At 40.7% G+C, this 20,479-nt stretch overlaps 1 protein-coding gene across 4 annotated transcripts in view; it reads right to left on the reverse strand.

The window, feature by feature from the left end:
* Positions 1-20,479, reverse strand: part of CYTH1 (cytohesin 1) — a 76,672-nt gene that overhangs the window by 5,674 nt on the left and 50,519 nt on the right. For 3 of the 4 annotated variants that reach the window (XM_039345246.1, XM_039345239.1, XM_039345253.1), the window contains exons 3-10: positions 19,579-19,643; positions 18,797-18,863; positions 18,034-18,152; positions 17,245-17,325; positions 16,140-16,252; positions 13,849-13,997; positions 13,420-13,532; positions 2,459-2,537 (exon numbers count right to left, since the gene is read on the reverse strand). In XM_039345246.1, the coding sequence (XP_039201180.1) occupies positions 2,459-2,537; positions 13,420-13,532; positions 13,849-13,997; positions 16,140-16,252; positions 17,245-17,325; positions 18,034-18,152; positions 18,797-18,856 (714 nt within the window). In that variant the 5' untranslated portion in view covers positions 18,857-18,863; positions 19,579-19,643. The remainder of the gene's footprint in view (positions 1-2,458; positions 2,538-13,419; positions 13,533-13,848; positions 13,998-16,139; positions 16,253-17,244; positions 17,326-18,033; positions 18,153-18,796; positions 18,864-19,578; positions 19,644-20,479) is intronic. The other variant, XM_039345229.1, reaches the window with a different exon arrangement.

Raw genomic sequence — 20,479 nt, forward strand, 5'->3', positions numbered from 1 at the left:
AATATATTGGGGAACAATCTTTTCTGGTTTTCGTGGTAGTATTTGGGCTCTCTCCCATTCCAATAGATTTTAGCACAACAGTTTATGCTAAATAGTCCAATCTTATGTTAAAATAAGACTTCACGCTGAGGCTCACCATTTAGAGTAGCGCCAGAGCCAGATTTCCGGTTTTGCGACACGGCTGAGGGATTGCAGGGCTCCGCACCCCATGGCTGAATTCATCCTGCCAGGGGACCCTAAATGGGTCTAAAGTCACCCTGAAGAGGCGACGGAGGAGCCCCCCATTGATCCGGGGGAAGCCCTCCAAACCAACAGAAGAAAGGCTAGCTACATCTCGGTGACTAGCCCAAGCTACCGGCAGCCAAATTCCAAAAGCACCAACCAGAATAGATTGTGAACAGCATGTTGGAAATTGGGTGAGAATATTGATCCTTTCTCTTCTATCTTGTAACTGATTTCTTGGAAAAGTTCCCCAAGAAGCAAAAATCCTCTGAAAGTGAGAAGGAGGGGGAACGCCCCACCCTTCCGTAGATGGAAGTGGCTCTAATTTTTGGAAGAACAGAAACATATTGAAATGGAATTTAATATAAAGCTATAGTCTGGATAAACCTGAAAATTGTGAAAATTGTTAAGATCTTCCCTTTGAAAGTGTATTGATGAAATTACAAGAAAATATTTTTTTTTGTCTTAAAAAGTTGGAAAATGAATAGCTATTGACAACTAGTGGTGGATTACAGTATAAAATTATAGCTGTTTTGGCTCAGAAACTGGCAAGATGCCCAGAAACAGATAAAAACCTATCCCTTTGATCTTCAGTGATTCTCAGCTAAACAGAGAACAGCTGGGAACAGAGGAGAGAAAATACATTGAGCTATCTACTACAGACCTTCCTGGATTATAAACAATTACTGAGCTGTGATCTTTAGGCTCAAGAATTGTCTGCAGAGAAAGAAAACCTTGACTTTTGGCTACTTTTCTAGGGGCAAAGCTCCTAAATTGTTCTTAGATAGTTGAACATTTTGGACTACAAATGTTGGCTGATTGATAATTGTAGGACCCCTGAGCAGAACCGTTATAAACTATTGCTTTTATTGGTGGATTGATAATTGGAAAAGTATTGGACTATAAAGGCCATACATAAAGATAAGAATTATACAAGATTTTGTTCTTTGGATTTAAGATTGGGGATTATGGTACCTGTGAAAGATTATTTGGAGAGGGGAGATAAAATGGAGGTTGCATATCTAACTAAAAGTGGTAGGAAACCACACTCAAGATTCTTTTCTGAAACTCCCAGCCTAGAACATCAGAGATCTGCAGGAGTAATACTTCAAGACAAGGCAAATATCTTACAGGAGGAAATGCATGCTACGTTGCAACTAATTCAAATGACAATTGTTTCAAATCATGATGAGATTAAAAATAATTTAGATGATATAAATGAACACATCTTTAACCTAAACTTACAACTAAAAAACTCTCAGAAAATGATGATTTAAAAACGAACAAATAAATCAGACAATAGAATACAAATCAAAGGAAACTGATCCAAAGATGGAGGCTACAAACAAAAGGAATTACAGTTTAACACAGCCAAAGAAAGATCTGCAAGATTACGTTATAATATTGGAAAAGGGAAAAACGTCTTATTTTTCAGGACTTCAAAATAAACAGAGGACAAGAAAGAAGATCTGACAAAATGGATTATAGAGATGCCAATAGAACCACTAGAGTTTGGGAGACAAAAAATGAAAAGAGAAACTGTGGGAGAAGGAAAGTGGAAGCTCTTTAACAAATATAAATGGGTGAAACTCCCCCTCAAAGGTACTCCACCTATTCTGTGATTTATAAGTAGTATAGCATTTTTTTTCTTTTATGAGATGAGAAATATAAAAATACTGGGATGGTTTATGTGAATGAAATGTCTGGATATTTAAAAGTAATTAATTTTGAGAAAATTATAATTGACAAGAATGTTTTTAATATTGAGGGGAAATTAAGCTTAAATAAGAACGTCAAAAACAGGACCTATAGCGATTTAATAAAATAACTCTTCGCAAATACAATTGAAACATAAGCTGCTTAGAAAAGATGTTATACACTGATATTGATGTTATTTGTATAAACACTTGGAAAATGTTTTCATTCAACTTTGTATGTATCGAAAATACTAAGAATTGTACTTACTCAATGTTGGCAAAAGGAAAATATTATTGGAAGAAGAGAAAATCAAGGAAATGTATCACTAACTAGTATGTTGATTATGGAATCATAGAAATTAACGATTATTGATTGTTGTTAAATATATGAACCCAGGCAACAGTTATTTACAAAGCACTAAAGATTGTTATTGTAAAAAATTAATAAAATATATTTAAAAAAAATAGACTAGCACCAGAGCCACCCTGGGTTGTACTTGGGTGTACCTGCACAAATGGTATTAGTCTGGAACACTCACCGTGGTGTACTCAAAGTAGTAAAGGCAGTTGTCTGTCAAGATGAACCAGCGTCGCTTCCACGTCTTCACTCGGCCACCTGCACAAGGGAGAAGCAAGCTTGACAATGCTTGCCCAGACCAAAAAACTGGTTCTGGACACAAGAGCAGCTAAGGCAAAGGCAGAGCTATAGCCTACGGGCACAACAGACAGTAGCCGAGCACATAATTGTCAAGAGCGCAAGCAGAGCCAGCCCCACACCAGAGCAGCAGGTGGCTTCCAGCTGAGCATGACAGCTTGGGGAAGTGGAAAAGGTTGCATTGGTCAACCCTAATATATGCTACTGAACAAACCTGCATCTGCTCTGCACAAGGATGGAGAAAAGGCAACTTATTTCCACTAAGATATAGGCTTAGACTTACTATGAGTAAAGTCTACACTTTAGCCAGATCCTCAGATGAAGGTGCTCTCTAGGATTCCACCTGACTCTAGAAAGCCCAACCTACACCACCCCTTCACCTCTTACTTCATAAACAACCCTTTTTATTATAAGTGAAAGAGCAGGGAATTATTTACACTCTATGATAATTTGGCAGCCAGGAAACAACCTTTTTGATCTTGATGCTTTCAGCCCTACCTGACCATGACATACTATTGTATTTTAAGATTCAATAAGCTAGGATAAGAAAACGTCCTTGATCAAAAAGGGTGACAGGAATAGCTATCCCTACCCCATGTGCCTTCAAGATGCAATAAGGCTTCTGGATTTGTGAAACATTACTTGTGCCCATGCAAAAAAAAAGGAAGCAACTAAAGGATGTGATATTGGAATTTGGTCTTAGTTTCTTTCAACTCCATGCCTTCTAGATGTCTTATATTACTATCTCAGGCCTATGATTCCCATTTTCCCAGCCTAAGACAGCAGACCAAATCACCCAAAGGGTACCAGGTAAACAGGTTATTTTCAAATGAGATTTCCCCAAATAGATGGGAGATATGTCTACAACAGCGGTTCTCAACGTTTGTGTGACGGCGACGCATGCGCGGCGGCGGCGTGCATGGGGGCGGGGCTCTGCGCACGCCGCGCATGCGCGACGGCGCCCCCTGCGCGCGGCACGCATGCGCGGCGCCACCCCCCACGCGCCACACGCATGCGCGGCGCCACCCCCACGTGTGGTGCGCATGCGCGGCGGCGCCCCCGGAGGCGTGCCGCCGCCCCTACGCGCGGCGCGCATGCGCGGCAGCGCCCCCCCGGTGGCGCGCCGCCACCCCCATGCGCGGCGCGCCCCCGGAGGGGACAAAATGGTGGATCGCCGCGTATGGCGACCCCGCAAAAGAGGTTGATCGACCCCAAATGGGGTCGCGACCCATAGGTTGAAAACCGCTGGTCTACAAGGAAGTTGGCTCTAATTAACACTTATTAGGAGTATGTATATAGAGATCTCCTTTCTTTTTCCTAATACTAAGTTCCTCACAGGTAAAACAATCTGGCTTCACCAGTTGATAAACAACCTGTTTACTCCTGGTGTGTTTCAGACATTTATCCTTTACCAAGGAACACTCCAAAACAGAAGCTCAGTGGAAAAGACATAAATCCTGTCAATTTATTTCATAGCAATTCTCTGGTTCTTTCTGGGTTTTTTTCCCACCTTTTCCCCAACTAAACCGTGCCCATAATTAGCCAATAGCTTTATCCTGAAAATCAAATCAATGTCAATAGGAAGATTCAGATTCAGGGAAGCACATTACTTTTGGCAAACTGTGGGAAAATATTTAAAAAACTGACCTCAGGTTTTGTCAGAGATTCAGAAACTTTGAAGGAATCAGTACAAATAGATACTATTCTGAACACTTATTTCCCAGAGTGACCACCAAGGTTACTTCCATCCACAACTGCCTGCCTTCAGTCATTAAAGGACAGAGGTTTTCACAGCCCCCTTGGGCTGGTCTAGCCAGCTTATGCAAGGGGGGGGGGGTCCTGTGGTTCCCAGAGGCAGAGTAAAGTTGAGAAGAGAAGAGGCAAAATTAGCTCAATCAGCAGTGACTACTCGGGCAAACCCAGAATAGCAGAGTTGAGCCAACCAGAGATTACCAGGCGCAAAAATATAAAGACCCACTCAGGGAGATCCTGACCGCCACATATAGGCACAGACAACAAGACTTCATTCAAGCAACATAAAAACAAAAACAGAAAGGGACAATGGTGGATGGAAGAAGCCAATTGCTCCAGATAATGTGTGCTACAGTCCCCAAGGAACCTAGAAACCTTCAAGTGTTGTGAGTCCCTCATATCATGGAATGACCAACTTCATCACAATTCAATATATTAAATAAAGGCAAAGAAAACAAAACCTCCTCAGGAGAGCCGATTGGTAAGCTCAGAAATTCTCCAGCTGTATCCTTACAAGTATTTGGCAGTAGTGTTTTGTCCATTTCCTTTCACTGTAGACAAAACTCACCGAGGTGGACAAACAACCTGGGCCAGCAGAAGACAACTTCCAGAAGAGCCCACCAGAAAAGAATGCAGTGAGATATGTAGCTTCTAAGGAACAATAGGCCAGCCACCTTTATACTGAGGATTTCATTAAACAGGAAGAGAAGTGAATTGTCCACAATGATATTAAAACCAAGACCAACAATTGAGGATCAGGGCCTTGGATGAAGAAGATGGTGATTAAAGGTTTTTTTTATATATGTGCCCTAAATTGTGAACTAAAAAGCAAAATGTGAAAAGATCTGTCATTTCACCTCCCCTCCTTTTTTTCTTAAGTTCTTAAACTGAAGCTCTTGTTTTTGGGGATGGTAGACTTACATTTGTCAATTTCAAAACACCCTTGAACTTGGGTGAACATGTAAATAAATTCTAGAGTTCCAGTGTGTAATTAGAGCAGTGATTCTCAATCTTTCTAATGCCGTGACCCCGTAATACAGTTCCCCATGTTGTGGTGACCCCCAAGTGGATGTGGCCACCAATAAGAGGGAGTAGGACAGCTAGGGAAAAGGGAAAAAAATGGCGGACAGCATGGTTTGGTGACCCCCGTGAAATGGTCATTCGACCCCAAATGGGGTCCCGACCCACAGGTTGAGAACCACTGAATTAGAGGGACAGAAACCACCAGCAGGTTTTAGCCATCTTTTTCCAAATGTTATCTTTTGAACAATTGAGCAACTGTAAGTATTTCTTGAATCCCAATTCAAGAAATACCCTCGCTTCAGAGAATTCCAATTTGCTACCATATTTACAGCAGAGAAATGCTGAGGGGACGGTATTATATCTGAATGTTTCAAGCCAAGAACATTTATGGATAATAACTGACAGAGTTAAAAAAAAATCCCAAAGAGTTTCTTGCTGTCAGCTATTGTTCATCCTTATTTTCAATTCAGATGTGGCAATTCTAATAGTTGGGGTATATTTTTAATGACCTAGGGGAGAGGTAGGCAACCTTCAAACCCCAGAATTCCTGAGCCAGCATGGCTCAGCTTGGAAACCTCTCGCTTTCCCCTCAGTGTGGCTGGCTCAGGAATTCTGGGAGTTGAAGTCCACAAGTCATAAAAGAGCCAAGGTTGCCTAACCCTGACTTAGGGAGACTCCTACAGTAAAAGATATACCTACATTTATTTTAGTTACATACTATTTTAACCCTTCAGGTTATAAACCACTCAATACAGTTATAGTTAATGCTAATATGATTAACAAATTTTGGGACTCCATCCTTTTGGCTACAAATTCATTGTTTGGCATTAATGAAACCTCTGCTTTCATCAGCCAGGCATCTCCAGGGATGCTGATACTCTAATAACCATGCAGGCTGAAAATTACTGGAGTTAGTCTTAACTCATTGAGCAGACTCCTGATTGGGGAAGGTCCTGATCCTGTTCTTATTCCATGTCCATAAAATAAAAAGGGTAACCTATTTACAGGTTTATTGTAAAGATAAAAAAGGATTGTAAAACAGTTACATCCATAAATTGATCAATAAGTTAACCAATTGAAAAGAAGAACTTAACTGTGCATGGTGGATTCTAGTCAGTTGGAGTGGCACTGAACCAAAAGCCCAACCTGATAAGAGATAGGATCATGGTCTTCTCTCCTCTGATCCAGTTGGACATTTTGATTCTGTGTCATCCCAACTAACTGGAAACTACTGCATATATAATTAAGGGAAGGGGTCTTCTCTGTTCCAAACAGGACCAGAGTATGGCTAACTCATTGCCACAATCAATTAAACAACTAATATTTTATTATTCTTTTTTACACTGGCAGCATTTTTGTTTTGCTTATTGACCTTGGATGAAAATTACGTATTACCAATAGGGATTCTGCATTTAAACTTGCTCTTGATTAATTGTTTCCATTCTTTGCTTCTTTTTTTAATGACAAGCAGGAAATATGTATGGGCTCCTCTTAAAAAGTATTCTCTTAGTGATACTTTTCCTGTCTAAAAGTAATGGGAGGGGGTTAGTCAATTGAAGATATTTTAGATTTTAAAAAACACGGACTATGCTAGGGGGTTCGGGGAGAGGTGGAGAACACAACTTCTGAAAAACATATACATGGAAATTGGTAGGGCATTGTGTAGTAAATGGGGAAGAGAATCGTAATTCATCTTACAAGGATTTAGGTTCATCAGCTGCATGATGCAGTGCTGATGAACAGCTGATGGCTCTTGACACAAACAGGCAAAGTCATCTTCTAGAACAGGGCTTTTCAACCGATGGTATGCATACCACCTGTGGAACATTAACAAGTGGCAGGTGGTACGCAACCCTGCCTAGCCAAGTGTAGTGGGGGAGAGAAAGAGCCAGCGCAGGCAAGGACTTACTGTGAGAGAGTCCTCTGGAGCTGCATAGTGACTGAGAAAGGAGGAAGGGGCCCGGAGACAGGAGAGGCTGTAAAAGGAGGCAGTTTGGGTGGGAGAGGGAGAGAGAAAAAAAGGGGGAGTCAGTTCTAGCTGCACCGAAGGGAAAGAAGGAGGAGGAGGAGGAGGGTGGGAGAGGAGAGAAGATCAAGATGGCCGGCCATGAGCCAATCTACAAGTGCTGTGGCAGCCACCTGTGCTGGCAGCAGCAAACAGGCAAGAAATGCAGCAGGGGAGGGGTCCATGAGGAATGAAAAAAGGCAGCAATGGCTGGAGGTGAGGCACGGAGGGAGGGAGGGAGATGGAGAGTGGAAGGATTCTTATGTGCTTTTGTGACTTTGAAGTTCTGGGATTTGTGCAATGTGGGCTTTGTGTTCTTAAGGAGTGTTTGGCAATTTCTATTTGGCTGATGGCTGATGTCTCGTGTTAGCTTCTATTGCTCTGCTATTGTTAGCTATAAGTTTTGCTGCAAGGGATTTTGAAGTATTTTTCTCCTGAATGGATTTTGCCTGTAGCATTCCTTTACTTATGAATGGAGCCATTTGGGGAGACTGTCTTAGCCGACAACCAATACTTACTACATTTTTTTCTTAAGTGCCGGCTGCGCTCCTTAACTTTGCTTTCTAGCCAGTAGCTAATTCTTAAAGGGGAATGTGCCTTTTTAAGCTAGTTCACTCAGCAGTTTGTCTTTTCTGTGTCTGGAGGCTTTTCCTTGTTTGATGAATATATGGAAGAGAGAAAATAAGGGGGAGGTTCAAATTCTTCCTTCAGAAGGAGGTGGGCATGAGAAAGAGAGAGGCAGGGAAGAAGGGAAGGAGGGAAGTAAGTCCCGCCTTAGCACTTGGCCACCAGCAGCCCTGCCATTGACTTTGCTTGTCAAAAGGTTGCAAAAGGGGATCACATGACCCTGGGACACTGTGACCATCATAAATATGAATCAATTGCCAAGCATTCAAATATAAATCACATGACCCTGGGCATGCTGCAATGGTCATAAGTGTGAAAAATGGTCATAAGTCATTTCAGTGCAATTGCAACTTTGAACAGGTTTGGTGTTTTTTGGGGGGGGATCATCAAGTTTTTGACATCTTGCTAGGTGGTACTCGAATACTGCCATATCCTAAAAGTGGTACAATCGGTGAAAAGGTTGAAAAGCCCTGTTCTAGAACAGGGGTGTCAAACTGGCAGCACACAGGCCGGATCCGTCATGGCGAAATCGCGCCCACCCCATTGCCGGCAATGGAAAAAAAGTTGCGATACGTCGTGACACATCACATGACCTTGCGAGTTTGACACCCCTGTTCTAGAAGATTCATGATGGCACTGCAACCATCAAGATTGAACTATAGCATTCTGTAAAAAGTCTCTTGAAGCAATTACATTGCTGTGAACTGCCCATTACCTAAGACTGGAGTGGTAAAACAATTATGTGAAATACATAATTTATTAATTATTTAATCTGATTAATTATTTAATCTGATTAATTTATTAATTTTTGTTATGCTACAACTCCCAGCATCTTTCAAACTTAATGAGAAATGTTTTTTTCTGTAATATCTATCCCAGACCAGGTCATGCAACATGTTTGGGTTGAAAGTCATACTTTATTTTTAAGTATTAATTTTTTCAACCTGTAAGCACCATAGGGAAAAGTTTCAGTAATACTAAGGGTGAGGTGAGGAAAAAAAAAGAAGCTGACAATTCTGAACTCTCCCCTCTCTTTTTTATTTTTATTTTGGAATGGGATTAAACTTGCTCCGATTACTGTTTCAATTCTTTGCTTCTTTTTTTAAGTATTACTTAAAACTTAGTTTAGCTGAAAAACTTCCCTATGATGCTCACAGACTGAAAAAAATAAAAATTAAAAATAAAGTATGATTCCCAACCCAAAAATGTTGTGTGACTTGTTTTGGGATATACAGAAAAAAAAAATCTCATTAAGCTTGAAGGATGCTGGGAGTTGTAGTTCAGCTACACTTAGCATACCACACACAATATGTCCAAGTTACACTGAGCTCTACAAGACTTAATTTACTGATCTAGGAATCTCTTTTTGGGCAAAACAAAGCAGAAAATGACTGTACTCTGTCAAAACTCATCACGTTTTGAGGCATAGTCTGCAGTCCCTGTTTTAGAGCATCAAAGTATGCTTAACTTTATACCTTGGTACTCCACTGCTTTGAAACTCATCGAATTTGTTACTGAACACATTTTCACATGAAAATTTTGTCCCAATACTTATCATTTGTTTGGTACTCAGCACACAAGCCAGAACCTGTCGGTGTCAGCTGCCTTGTGACTCACTACATTATTCCTAATGGGAAAAATCTGTTTGGTACTCATCGTCTTTGGCACTCATCGCGTCTCCTGGAACCAATTAATGATGAGTACCGAGATACCATTGTATTTCTTGATCATACCTAAAAAACCTCTTCATATGCACATTTTGCATACATCTATATTATCTATCATCCAACTATAACCCAGAATACTTCCAAGGGGAGGTAAGCTTCCTCAAGCAAGGATATCCAGTTTGCAAGCTGCCACAGGAGGAATAATTCCTCCCCCCACTTCCATCATGTCCTTCCTAGCTCCTGCCCCTATGGAAGCCCAGGCCTAGTTCTGACAACAGGAAGTACTTCAGGACTTTAGAACTTGCCATAATCACACAGAAGATATCCAGCAAGGTCAATGTGAATTTTAGAAAACCAGGATGTAGAGGCTAGCTACCAGATTCATGATTTAGGAAAGTCACTGCTCTCTCTTCTCTCTCCTTTTGGTGCCCAGCAGAACACAAGCTTCTTCCTCTTTTCACCTCTGCCTCCCACCGTCCCACGTCTTCCCCTCCCCCCAGTTCCCAAGGGACTGTGCAGCTAATTAGCAATGGTGGCAACAATAGCAATACGAGTAACATCAGCAGAAAGTAAAAATAAAAGAGAACAGAAAAACAAGCAAGCACTGCAGCACGGCCTCAGCCCCAGCAAAGCTAGCAAGGAGATATGGGGGTACGTACCTCCTGATGTTTGGGGGGCAGGGAAAGGCAGAGCCAAAATCATGGAAACATACAAATGAGGGAAAAAGAAAATTAAAAAACAAAGGACTAAAATTTGCCCTTCGTGCACAATTCAATTGCAGTCAGCAGTGGGCATTGCCCAAGCTAAACATTTTTGAGCAAAGGGGAAAAGGAGGGAGGAAGAGCTCTCCTTAAAGGGAGCCAACGTATCTCCTATCTTAATACAAAAAAGGGGCTGATAAATTTCTGGGGTTACCAGCATGCCAAGGCCATGAATGCAGCAGCAGCCGCTGGGACAATTGATAGACAGGTTCACCTCTCCTGATTAATTCTTGCCATTGGCCATATCATGAATGTGTTTGCCACACAGTTGACTGAGGAGTTAGTGATTTTAGTACCAAGGCAGTGGTGGTTGTTAAAATGGCCTGGAGCCAGGAGACCTCTATGGGTGGATGGGAAGGGCAGCATGCATCATCAAGGGCCAAAGGATTCAGCCAAAGAACAGCCACATGTGGAGAAAACCAGGGTTATGTCCCACACATTCAAGGCCAGTGGTCCTACCTGCTCCACCTTTGTTCTCCTGTTACCACCACCTCCTTCAACCCTCCCCTCTGGAACATAACAAAGAGGCTTTGTTTCTCACTCAAAGTGAACGACAGAAACCTCCTCCCACTTCTCTGTCTCTGCAGGGTCAGCCTCCGTTTTCCCGTCTTTGCTGTGCTCTTAGCCACATTTTCCTGAATTGCACAATGCTGAAGGTCTCCTTTTTTAAAATGATGTCACTGAATAGACATCATCATGACAATTCTAAAAAGATTTGGCTTATGACGACGGGGATCATCCCCATTGTGGTCATCTCTTAGGACCTTGCTATTTGGACAAGTCTTCGGGCTACGATGTTCACTCCACTCAGAGAAAAATTCATATCTTCTAGATAAATAAACCAGGAGCATCTATTCCACTTTCTTTTGTGGCCCCTAAGAAAAGTTAACAGAAGAAATGTACAAACCAGGAGGCACTGCAGAACTGAATTTCAAGTGCAATGTTGGGGCTCTTGGCATTAGTACCATCACAATCTGAGCCATATTTTTAAAACAGTTGCCATAGAAGTTGAAATACAAACAACAAAACATTCTGTCTTTGGAACTGAAGTAAATTTGGAAATTGTTTCCTGAAATGGAATATTAAATGTTGGAATTTGCATTTCACTTCTAAATCCTTATTTCTTTTGTTTCAATCAACCTCTCTTGCTAGATGGCAAGAGTCTGTCCTAAACCATGGTCATTTCTATATCTAAGGGATGGCCAACGAACAACAATAGTAATAAAAGACATTGTCTTATTCTGATAATCAATTTGGCTATAATTTTACTGATTCGTCAGATTTACATAGCCACCCATCTTGCACAAAGTGACAAAATTGTGCTGTCTGTCAGTTACCTCTACCTGCTTAATCTCTTCAATGTGAAGAATCTCTTCAGAACTGGGTCCAGCAGGTAGGCCAACCAAGCAGCCTTCAATTTTTAACCTGAGCCATAACAAAGTACAGCTTAATAATTCTGCCCAAATACTGCAGCTATTTTTTTAATTTGCCAAATGAGCTAAATATGTTTGCTCAGAAGGCACTCAAATTCCTTTTGTGCAGCTACTCAAGGTCCGTGAAATGTTTTTCAATAAATTTTTAGGATTTGTAAAACTGAAAATGGAAGGGATTTCAATTTTCTGGTGCTTGCTGCCTAACTGAAATCAGCCATCAGATTTTTAACTATGCAATTATTTAAATGGAATGCCTTTCTATTACTCATTGAGCAGACATGATACAGATAGACTACAGCTCCATTATCCCATGGCTATGGAGGCTAGTTAGGAGGAAAGAGATTTTGAATTTAACTCCTAAAACACCATAGCTTTCCTATTCCCATCACAGAGAATGGAAAGTCTGGACAGTTTGTTACAGAGCTAAGAGAAACCTTGCTACCTGTAATCACAATGTGTATTAATCTTATAATATATAGGATTATTATATAGGAAAATGTGGTTATTATATGCACTTGCAGTAATACACAGTTGTATTGCTATTGTACAACTATATATTTACTGACACACTTATCAGTCTATCCTCAAATCTATGTGAGGACAACAGGAGATACAGGTTCCATAATGGCATTAGTAAATCTACATTAGTTCTGTCATAAAATAAAATAGAGTGATCCTTGGTTGTTTTTTGCATGCCTTGATTTAAAGAAACAGAAGAGGAGGGATAGAAAAAGTAGGGACTTAGACTCGAATCTTATTTTGGACATCAAAGCTAGATGAGTGTATGTCTTCTCTCTGGCTCAAAGCAAAGTATGAAAAGTTATGTATGTAGAATAATTTCATTAATTTAATTTAGTTAAGATTCAGTAATTATCAATTTGGCTATTTAGGAGAGTTCCATTTTCAGATTTGATTTTCAGATTCCAGGTGATTTAATACTCCTACAAGAGAAAAAACAACAACTAGACAACCACCTGTTCCTCAAATAAGCCAGGAAGACTTTTTGAGCCAAATTCTGGCAATTGAAAAAACAGCTTTGAGTGAACAAGAAGAGGGAGCCAAGAGCTGCACAAGGAGAGCTGGTGAATGCATCCTAGTTGATCTGTTAACACTGTCAGTGTGTGCAGAGCTGCTATGCGTGAAGTGATGCCAGAGACTAGTCTGAAAAATGACAGTGAGAAGCAAGGGACCATAGATAAGTCTTTAGCTTCTCTGCAGGCAGCTGTAGGTGTGCATTTTGGAACTAGATTCACCTGCCATTCCCAAGTAACCTGTCCTTTCTTCCTAAGTACCTTCCTTTGCCCAATTTCCGTAAGAATGGGCTGGCCAAGCCCAGCTTAAGAGGGCCATAGGAAGTTACTGAGCATTGCAACCAAGACCCTCCTGACTGGAGACACTGTTTAAGAAAAGATGAGAAGCTTTCAGGTTGTATAGCTGGTCCTTTATGCTGGACTGTGGCCACCGAGCCCCATGCAAAGAGACTCCTGCTGAGCTCCATGCTCCCTGCAGCCCATGCCACAGCATCAGCAGCCCAGTTCCTTGTTGGTCAGGCCTTGCCTCGTGCAGACACACACTCACCAAGCTTCAGAAGCCAGCCTTCACGGTCCGGATTAAAGAAGGTATGCGTCAAGTCATTGCCATCATCCTCGGGTATTTTGAAGGGCTCATTTTTTATGCTCTCATAGAGATTCTGGTGTGAGGGAGGAGAAACATGTGGTGGATCACTTCCACGGAAAGGCTCTGCACCACCTTTTCAATATGTACTAGTGTACTTTCTACTTCCCAAGAACCGTGACCGAGTTTGGAAGCTCAGTATTTGAGCACGAGATATCGGGAAGACCAAGGTAGGTTCAACCCTGATCTGTTCCTGGGTCCTGGGAGAGCCTGCCAGGCAGACAGACAGACAGACAGTAGGCCCTCTGTTCCGGTGACTCACCACACCCACCAGGTTCTCCATTATGGCCTAGCCAAAGATTTCCAGTCTCTTCTCTTCCCACAAAACTCACCCTGAGTAATTCCTCAGGCAGGTCTCCGCCATCATTGATGCCACGGTTCATAGCGATGAAGCGCTCCACGGTGGGCTTGTCCTTCACGTTGGGATTATGCAAACTGGTATTCAGCATGATAATGGCAAAGGAAAGTACATAACAGGTATCTGGCACAGAAAGAAAAGGGAACAGGAGATTCAAGCCAATTTGGGAATATAATTTGGATTATACAGTATAGAAGCATAAGATCGCATCCAAATTAGAGCCTACGGGTAATCCTCGATGCATGGCCACAATTGGGACTAGAATTTCCATTACTAAGCAAGTCAGTTGTTAAGTGAGTCACACCCAATTCTGTAAACCTTTCTTGCCATGGTTAAGTGCATCACTGCATTACATGATCATTAAGCAAATCTGATTTCCCCCATTGATTTTGCTTGTCAGAAACCAGCCGGGAAGATTGCAAGTGACAATCACGTGACTCCAGGATACTGCAGCCACTGTAAATTCCTGCCAGTTGCCAAGCACCCGTGATTTGATCACGTGACCAGGCGGATACTGAAATGGTTCTAAAATTGTGACTGCTTGTAACTCACTTTTTTCAGTGCAGTTGTAACTTCAAATGGACAGTAAAGGAAAGGTTGTAAGTTGAGGACTACTTGTGGAACCCAGCTTGACCTTTAAAGTCTTTTGAAACTCTAAGCCAACTGGGGTCACTTTACCTGAAATATTGCCTTTTGCCATTTATTTATTTGTTTGTTTGTTTCCTGCATTTAATATTTTTATGTTCACTCAAGGTAGTGAATCACTAAGGTGGGGCTAGAAAAGTGTCCTGGGTTCTAGCCTGATGCCTTAACCATTAGACCAAGTTGGCTCTCACATAAGACTTACTCATTTCTTCAAAGGCTGTGTATGCCTACAGAATAAATAAGTAGCTAGTAAGGGAGAGGGATGTTGAGTAATAGCATGCTTAAGAAATAGCTTTTCCAGAAATATGCCTTCTAGGGGCAATGAAGACAGGGGTGGTGGTGATGGTGCCCACCCCCTTTTAAATAACTCAGCTAAGATCTGTTTTTACTTGACATCAAAGGTATTTTTCATTTTCTCTACATTGTTAATGTTTTTGGGTATGATTTCATGCTTAATTTTTGTTATTTATTTTTTTATTTAAAAGTTTTATAAATTTATTACAATATAAACCCCTCCACCCCTTCCCCCCTCCTCCACTTCCCAGAGCGGATTACAGGATAAAAATAAAATAAACAAACATAATCTAACTAACATAAACCAACTATACTATCAATCAAAACCATAACACACTTTAACTCCTTCTCAAAACAAATATTAACAAATTAAGTCAAAAATAATAAGATAATTAAAACTATTAATAAGATCTTATCTAAGATCTACTCAAAAGCAAGATAATACTTTTCAATCTCATATTTCTTCTGAATGTAATCAATCCATCTTCTCCAAACCATCATATATTTTTCTTGTGATTGATCCTTCAAATAGGCGGAGATTTTCACCATTTCTGCTAAATTAGAAACTTTAAGTATCCATTCATCCAAAGTAGGCAATAAGTTTTTCTTCCATTTTTTTTTATTTATTAAATTTGCTGCCCACATGATCACAAGATAACTCGGTTGCTAAGTTAATTGTTATAAATTTCTCTGAGATCCTTTGTTATACGATAGCATTCTTCTTCTTCTTCTTGTGCCATATCCGTTCTCGGACGTTGGCGATCATGTTGGCGATCCTGTTTTTATCAGCAGCTGCACGAAAAAGTGCTGCTGAGTTTTGTCCAAACTAATCCCTTAGATTGCGATGGCACGCAAACAAAAATATCAACAGCAAATTAGGAAGCATAACTATGTTTCAAATTCTGGAATTCCTGGATCATTCACAAGTATTACCATTACCTTTTTTAAAAGGTGGCATTATTACCCCGTTTCAGTTAGACCAGAAACAAAGAATGAGAACATTTTTTTAGTTCTTTGGTTCCATCTTCGTTCATTTCAGTGTTAAGCCTTCTCTACTTTCATCAATGAACTTGAAGGTTCGGCACTGTAAACTAGAAGGCAGTTTTTTTCTAGAAATCTTAGTGATCAATTTCACTTTGCACATACTGCACAACTTAAAGTGACAATTAACAGAATAACAGAGTTAGAAGGGACCTTGGGGGTCTTCCAGTCCAACCTCCTGCTTAGGCAGGAAAGCCTACATCATTTCAGACAAATGTCCAATCTCATCTTAAAAACCTCCAGTGTTGGAGCACCCACAACTTCTGGAGGTAGTTGTTCACTTACCTGTTGATTGAAACACACCAGGGTTGCATTGACAGTACCGTTGTGCAAATGCTTCCATCATCCGGTCAATTTTCTGCGCTTCACCTGGCAACCGAAAGCTCCAAAGGAATTGCCTGTGAGGGCAATGAAAATTTACCCTATATGTCCATTTCTGCGCTGTACAGTTGTGAGGAAAGCTATAGCACAAATAATATTCCATTTATCTTTCCCCTGGCAAAGTGTTGGAAATACAACTCTTAGAATTTCTTGCCTCCAGAAGCAACCAGCTGGAAATTCTGACAAGTTACAAAGCCAGCATATCTGATTGATGCTAGCTTGATAAAGAAAGTGTTGGGAAAAATAAGGCTGGAATGCTACAGAATTGTCAACAAAGCATTGGCATACTTCTGGTATGATCAGAAAAACCTGTTTTGAGGCTGAAATAGAATTCAAAACTTTCCCCACACCTCTAACCACAGGCTACATCAGGAACAGAGCAGATCTGGACTTTCAAGTGCTACCAGACCCCCAGTAACTCCCATAGCCCAAGCCAACATGCTGTATAATCATGGATTGTGATTTGTATGTGGGTGTGCCTTTGAGTCAGTTTTTCAGTCATTGTGATGTGGTTTGCCATTCCCTCAATTTTAGGATTAGGAGTGTCAGCAACAGATCCATTAGTGAAGGGTCCAAGTCAGCAACTTCATTGTGTTGTACCTATAATACAAGAATCTCTCCAGACTACTTGCCTTCTCTTGGGAACAACCAGATATAAGGTTCCATGAAACCTTGGGTGAGTCAGGCTTATGCCTTTTGTGGCTATGCAAGAGCTCAAGGCTAGTTCCTCACCTGACCCCTCCTCCTGCCTGGCTGGGAGTTTCCCAACATTGAGAGGTTGACAGGCTCGAAATCACATAGCTGGCTTTGTGCCTAAGGTAGGTTTAGAACTCATGGTATCCCAGTCTCTAGCCTAGTACCTTTAACCACTACATCAAACCGGCTCTCCAGTCATGAAAGATGCTAGTTAATCCAAAACCATGGGAAACAAAACACGATCTACAGCTAGACCTACAGACACATAGACTTGCATCTGTCTAATATTATAATCTCTTTCTCTGTCACTCACCGCAGTGCCTGTACAAGATTGAGATCTGTAAACTCGTGCAGCTCCACAAAAGAATGTAATACTTGGATATTAAAGTCATCTCTGAGGGAAGGAAAGAGAATACATTGAAATTCTGGACTGAGCAATTTATTACTTGTTATAGATTAAATCATATACCGGTGACAGAGCTTGATTATATTTAAGGTCTGTGTTGTTCCTCCTGCCTATTATATGCTGAATCCATGTAACTTAGAGTTGCTGCTCTGATGGTCCCTAAATCATAAGGATCTTCCTATTTCCTCCTTTCTGAGTACAGACTACACACAGATAGTCCTCAACTTACAACTACAACTGAGCCCAAAATTTCTGTTGCTGAGGCAGTTATTAAATGAGATTTGCCCAATTTTATGATCTTTGCCAAGTGAATCATTTCAGCTGTTAAGTTAGTAACATGGTTGTAAAGTGAATCTGGCTTTCCCATTGACTTTGCTTGTCAGAAGGTTGAAAAAGATGAACTCATTACCCTGGGATCCTGCAACTGCATAATTTTGAACCAGTTTCCAGGCATCTGAATTTTGATCACAAGACCATGGAGATGCAGCAATGGTTGTTAAGTGTGAAAAACACTCATAAGTCACTTTTTTTCAGGGCTGTTGTAACTTCAAACGGTCACTAAACAAATGATTGTAAGTCAAGGACTACCTGTACTCTTCTGCTGAGTTTGGCTCTTTCTCTAAACATTAACAAAGAAGAACAACGTGTAAAGATTAACCTACATTCCATTCTCAATAATATGGCCTGGTTAATTACCTTTCACCCAGGTAGTCACCAATGGCAGTCTTGTTGAGTCCTTCTCCCTTGTAGAGGAACTGGGCAATGTCTTCACAGGTATTCTTCAAAAGGTCATTCTCTATGAGGAACTGAATTCCCTGCAAGCCCAGGGGGAAAAAAGGAAGCTCTTCAAACATTTGCTATGTGAGAGCGTAGAAATAAGAACCTGTAACATCTGCCATTCAATTTCAAATTATCCTAATCGATATCTATTTCAAGCACAAGGGACTACAAGAAGTTGGAGGAGTCTGCAATCAATATAACAATAATTTCCTTAAACTCACTTAATGAATTCTGCAGCTGAAGTTACTTTGAAATGATTGCTTGACTCACTACACATGATTTATCCCAAATGTCACACTTTTTCCATCATCATGAAGACCTAACAAACTGAAATCCCAGCTGTGTTAGGGTTGTATTAAGCTGTGTTAAAATGAATTCTGCTTTTAAGAAACAGCCTCACCCTTAAATTCTCCTGGATGGAGAAGGGAAATTACAGACCTTATTGCTTATTTCCAAAGAATCCTTGGGGGAGGAATTGTTCCAAGAAGTTTGGGGGAAGAAGGAAAAATAGAGATAATTTGGGGGAAGAAGGAAAAAATAGAGATAAACACGAATATAAGTAAGGCCCAACTTGATATAGCCAATTTGGGATCACATCCTTTAATCCTGTTGATAATGCAGGATTTTGCCCAGTGTATAGTTGCTATTAATACAACACCAAGGAAGTAGTATCATTTACCTTCTTAGGATCCATGTTGAATTTCTTCCTGCCCATTGCCACTTGCTTGTTTCTCTGCATGTTTTTCCTAGGTAACACAAAAAGGTTGCTCAGTCTCCTTTATTACAAACCAACATGTGGACACTACTTCTGATACAATCTCTGCTTGCAATACAATTAACCTTTTTCTCCATCTTGCATTCTAACTGCAAGCTTAACAAACACATTCTCATCGTGTGATGTTCAATAGTTGATACTGTGATTCTAATGCCCCTAAAAGGCTTTAAGGCCCAATCTAAAGTCCTAAACACAAGCAAATTCCTAATTTCTGTAACAAGAAGATTCATTTCTCAGAAAACTGAAGTCAGCAAAACTCTCAATGTCACTGAATATTTTCATGAGGAAAAACTTCCAAAAATGTTTTTTTAACAACATAAACACTAATGTGCTGCATATACAGAAAGGCATATTTATTATTTAGATTAAAAATCAGACACTGAATTCCTAGAAAATGGAATGTTTTCATTCAGTAGGCAAATCACTTTTGGTTTTATTTATGAAGGATTTATTGTATTGTTTTAACTGACTGCTATTAGTCACCCAAGTTCTTATGTAAGATACGGCAGCCATTTAAATTTTCTAAATCAATCAATCAATGGTCCACAATAGCCACTAACAACAGGATTTAGTTTCAACAGATTAGGGATTTTGCTGTAGTGACTACTTCTTTCTTTCCAATATTCATTCCAGAAATAGTGAAATGCCAGCAAATTTCACCTTCCCACTTCTCCATCAGGACTCACCTCTCTTCTGTGGAGCCCAGGTTCTCAATTTCATTAGTGACTTCTGCTATCTCATCTTTCAGACGCTGCATAGAAGAACAAGGGGGAAAATCATGGAATAAGTAATGAAGTGACGCTTTTGATCAACCTGAGCCAGGGAGGAAGTTACATTTATTTTTAACCTCAGAATGGAGAACAAGTTTTATTATATCACCCCTGCCTGAACTCTATTTTATACCAGCTTCACCTTTTTCAAATTTCCAATTCAGACCTGAGAATGTTCAGTGGAGGGGCAAGAGAAGAAAAGGCACACTTACAGAACATAGAAAAAAATAACCAAATTCATGCTGCCACTAAAAGACAAGAGTATAGTAAGCTGAGATTTGGAAGCATCCAATATCCCAATTGCAGCTACAGAACTAACAATCTGACCCTTGTGGCTCCTTTAAAGCCAAGAGACATTGTTCCTTCACTGCCCATCTTCTGCAGCCCAAAGTTTAGGCTACAGTGGCCAAAATGAAGCAAGTCTCTCTGTCTTGGCTCTGAGGACAACTGAGCCACCAGCAGACCAACCATCTCTCAGCGGAAGGAAAAAGATAAACCCCTGGGGCTAACACAGTTGCTGGGCTAATCCCATTAGCAAACGTCCAGCACATGTCAGTGATTAGCCCCTGCTGCTGTTTTATTTATTGCTGATGGGCTTGATTTAGCATCTGTGCCAAAGCAAAGCTCCAAGGAGCAAGTTGCTAGAGGGAACAGACGGCTCCTGCCAGAGCCAAAAGCAAATCTATCTGGCTAGTAGATAATGCAGTGAGTGGCACGGGATGCAATAAAGCCACCTTTCAAAAGGTACAATTTCTTGGGGGGAAATGCAAATTTAAAAAAAAGGCTCTATCTTTTCTGATAGGGAAAGAAGAGAGAG

This window comes from Crotalus tigris, unplaced genomic scaffold (genome assembly GCF_016545835.1).
Source record: "Crotalus tigris isolate CLP2741 ecotype Arizona unplaced genomic scaffold, ASM1654583v1 scf7180000017551.9496454, whole genome shotgun sequence".
NCBI classification, from domain to species: domain Eukaryota; kingdom Metazoa; phylum Chordata; class Lepidosauria; order Squamata; family Viperidae; genus Crotalus; species Crotalus tigris.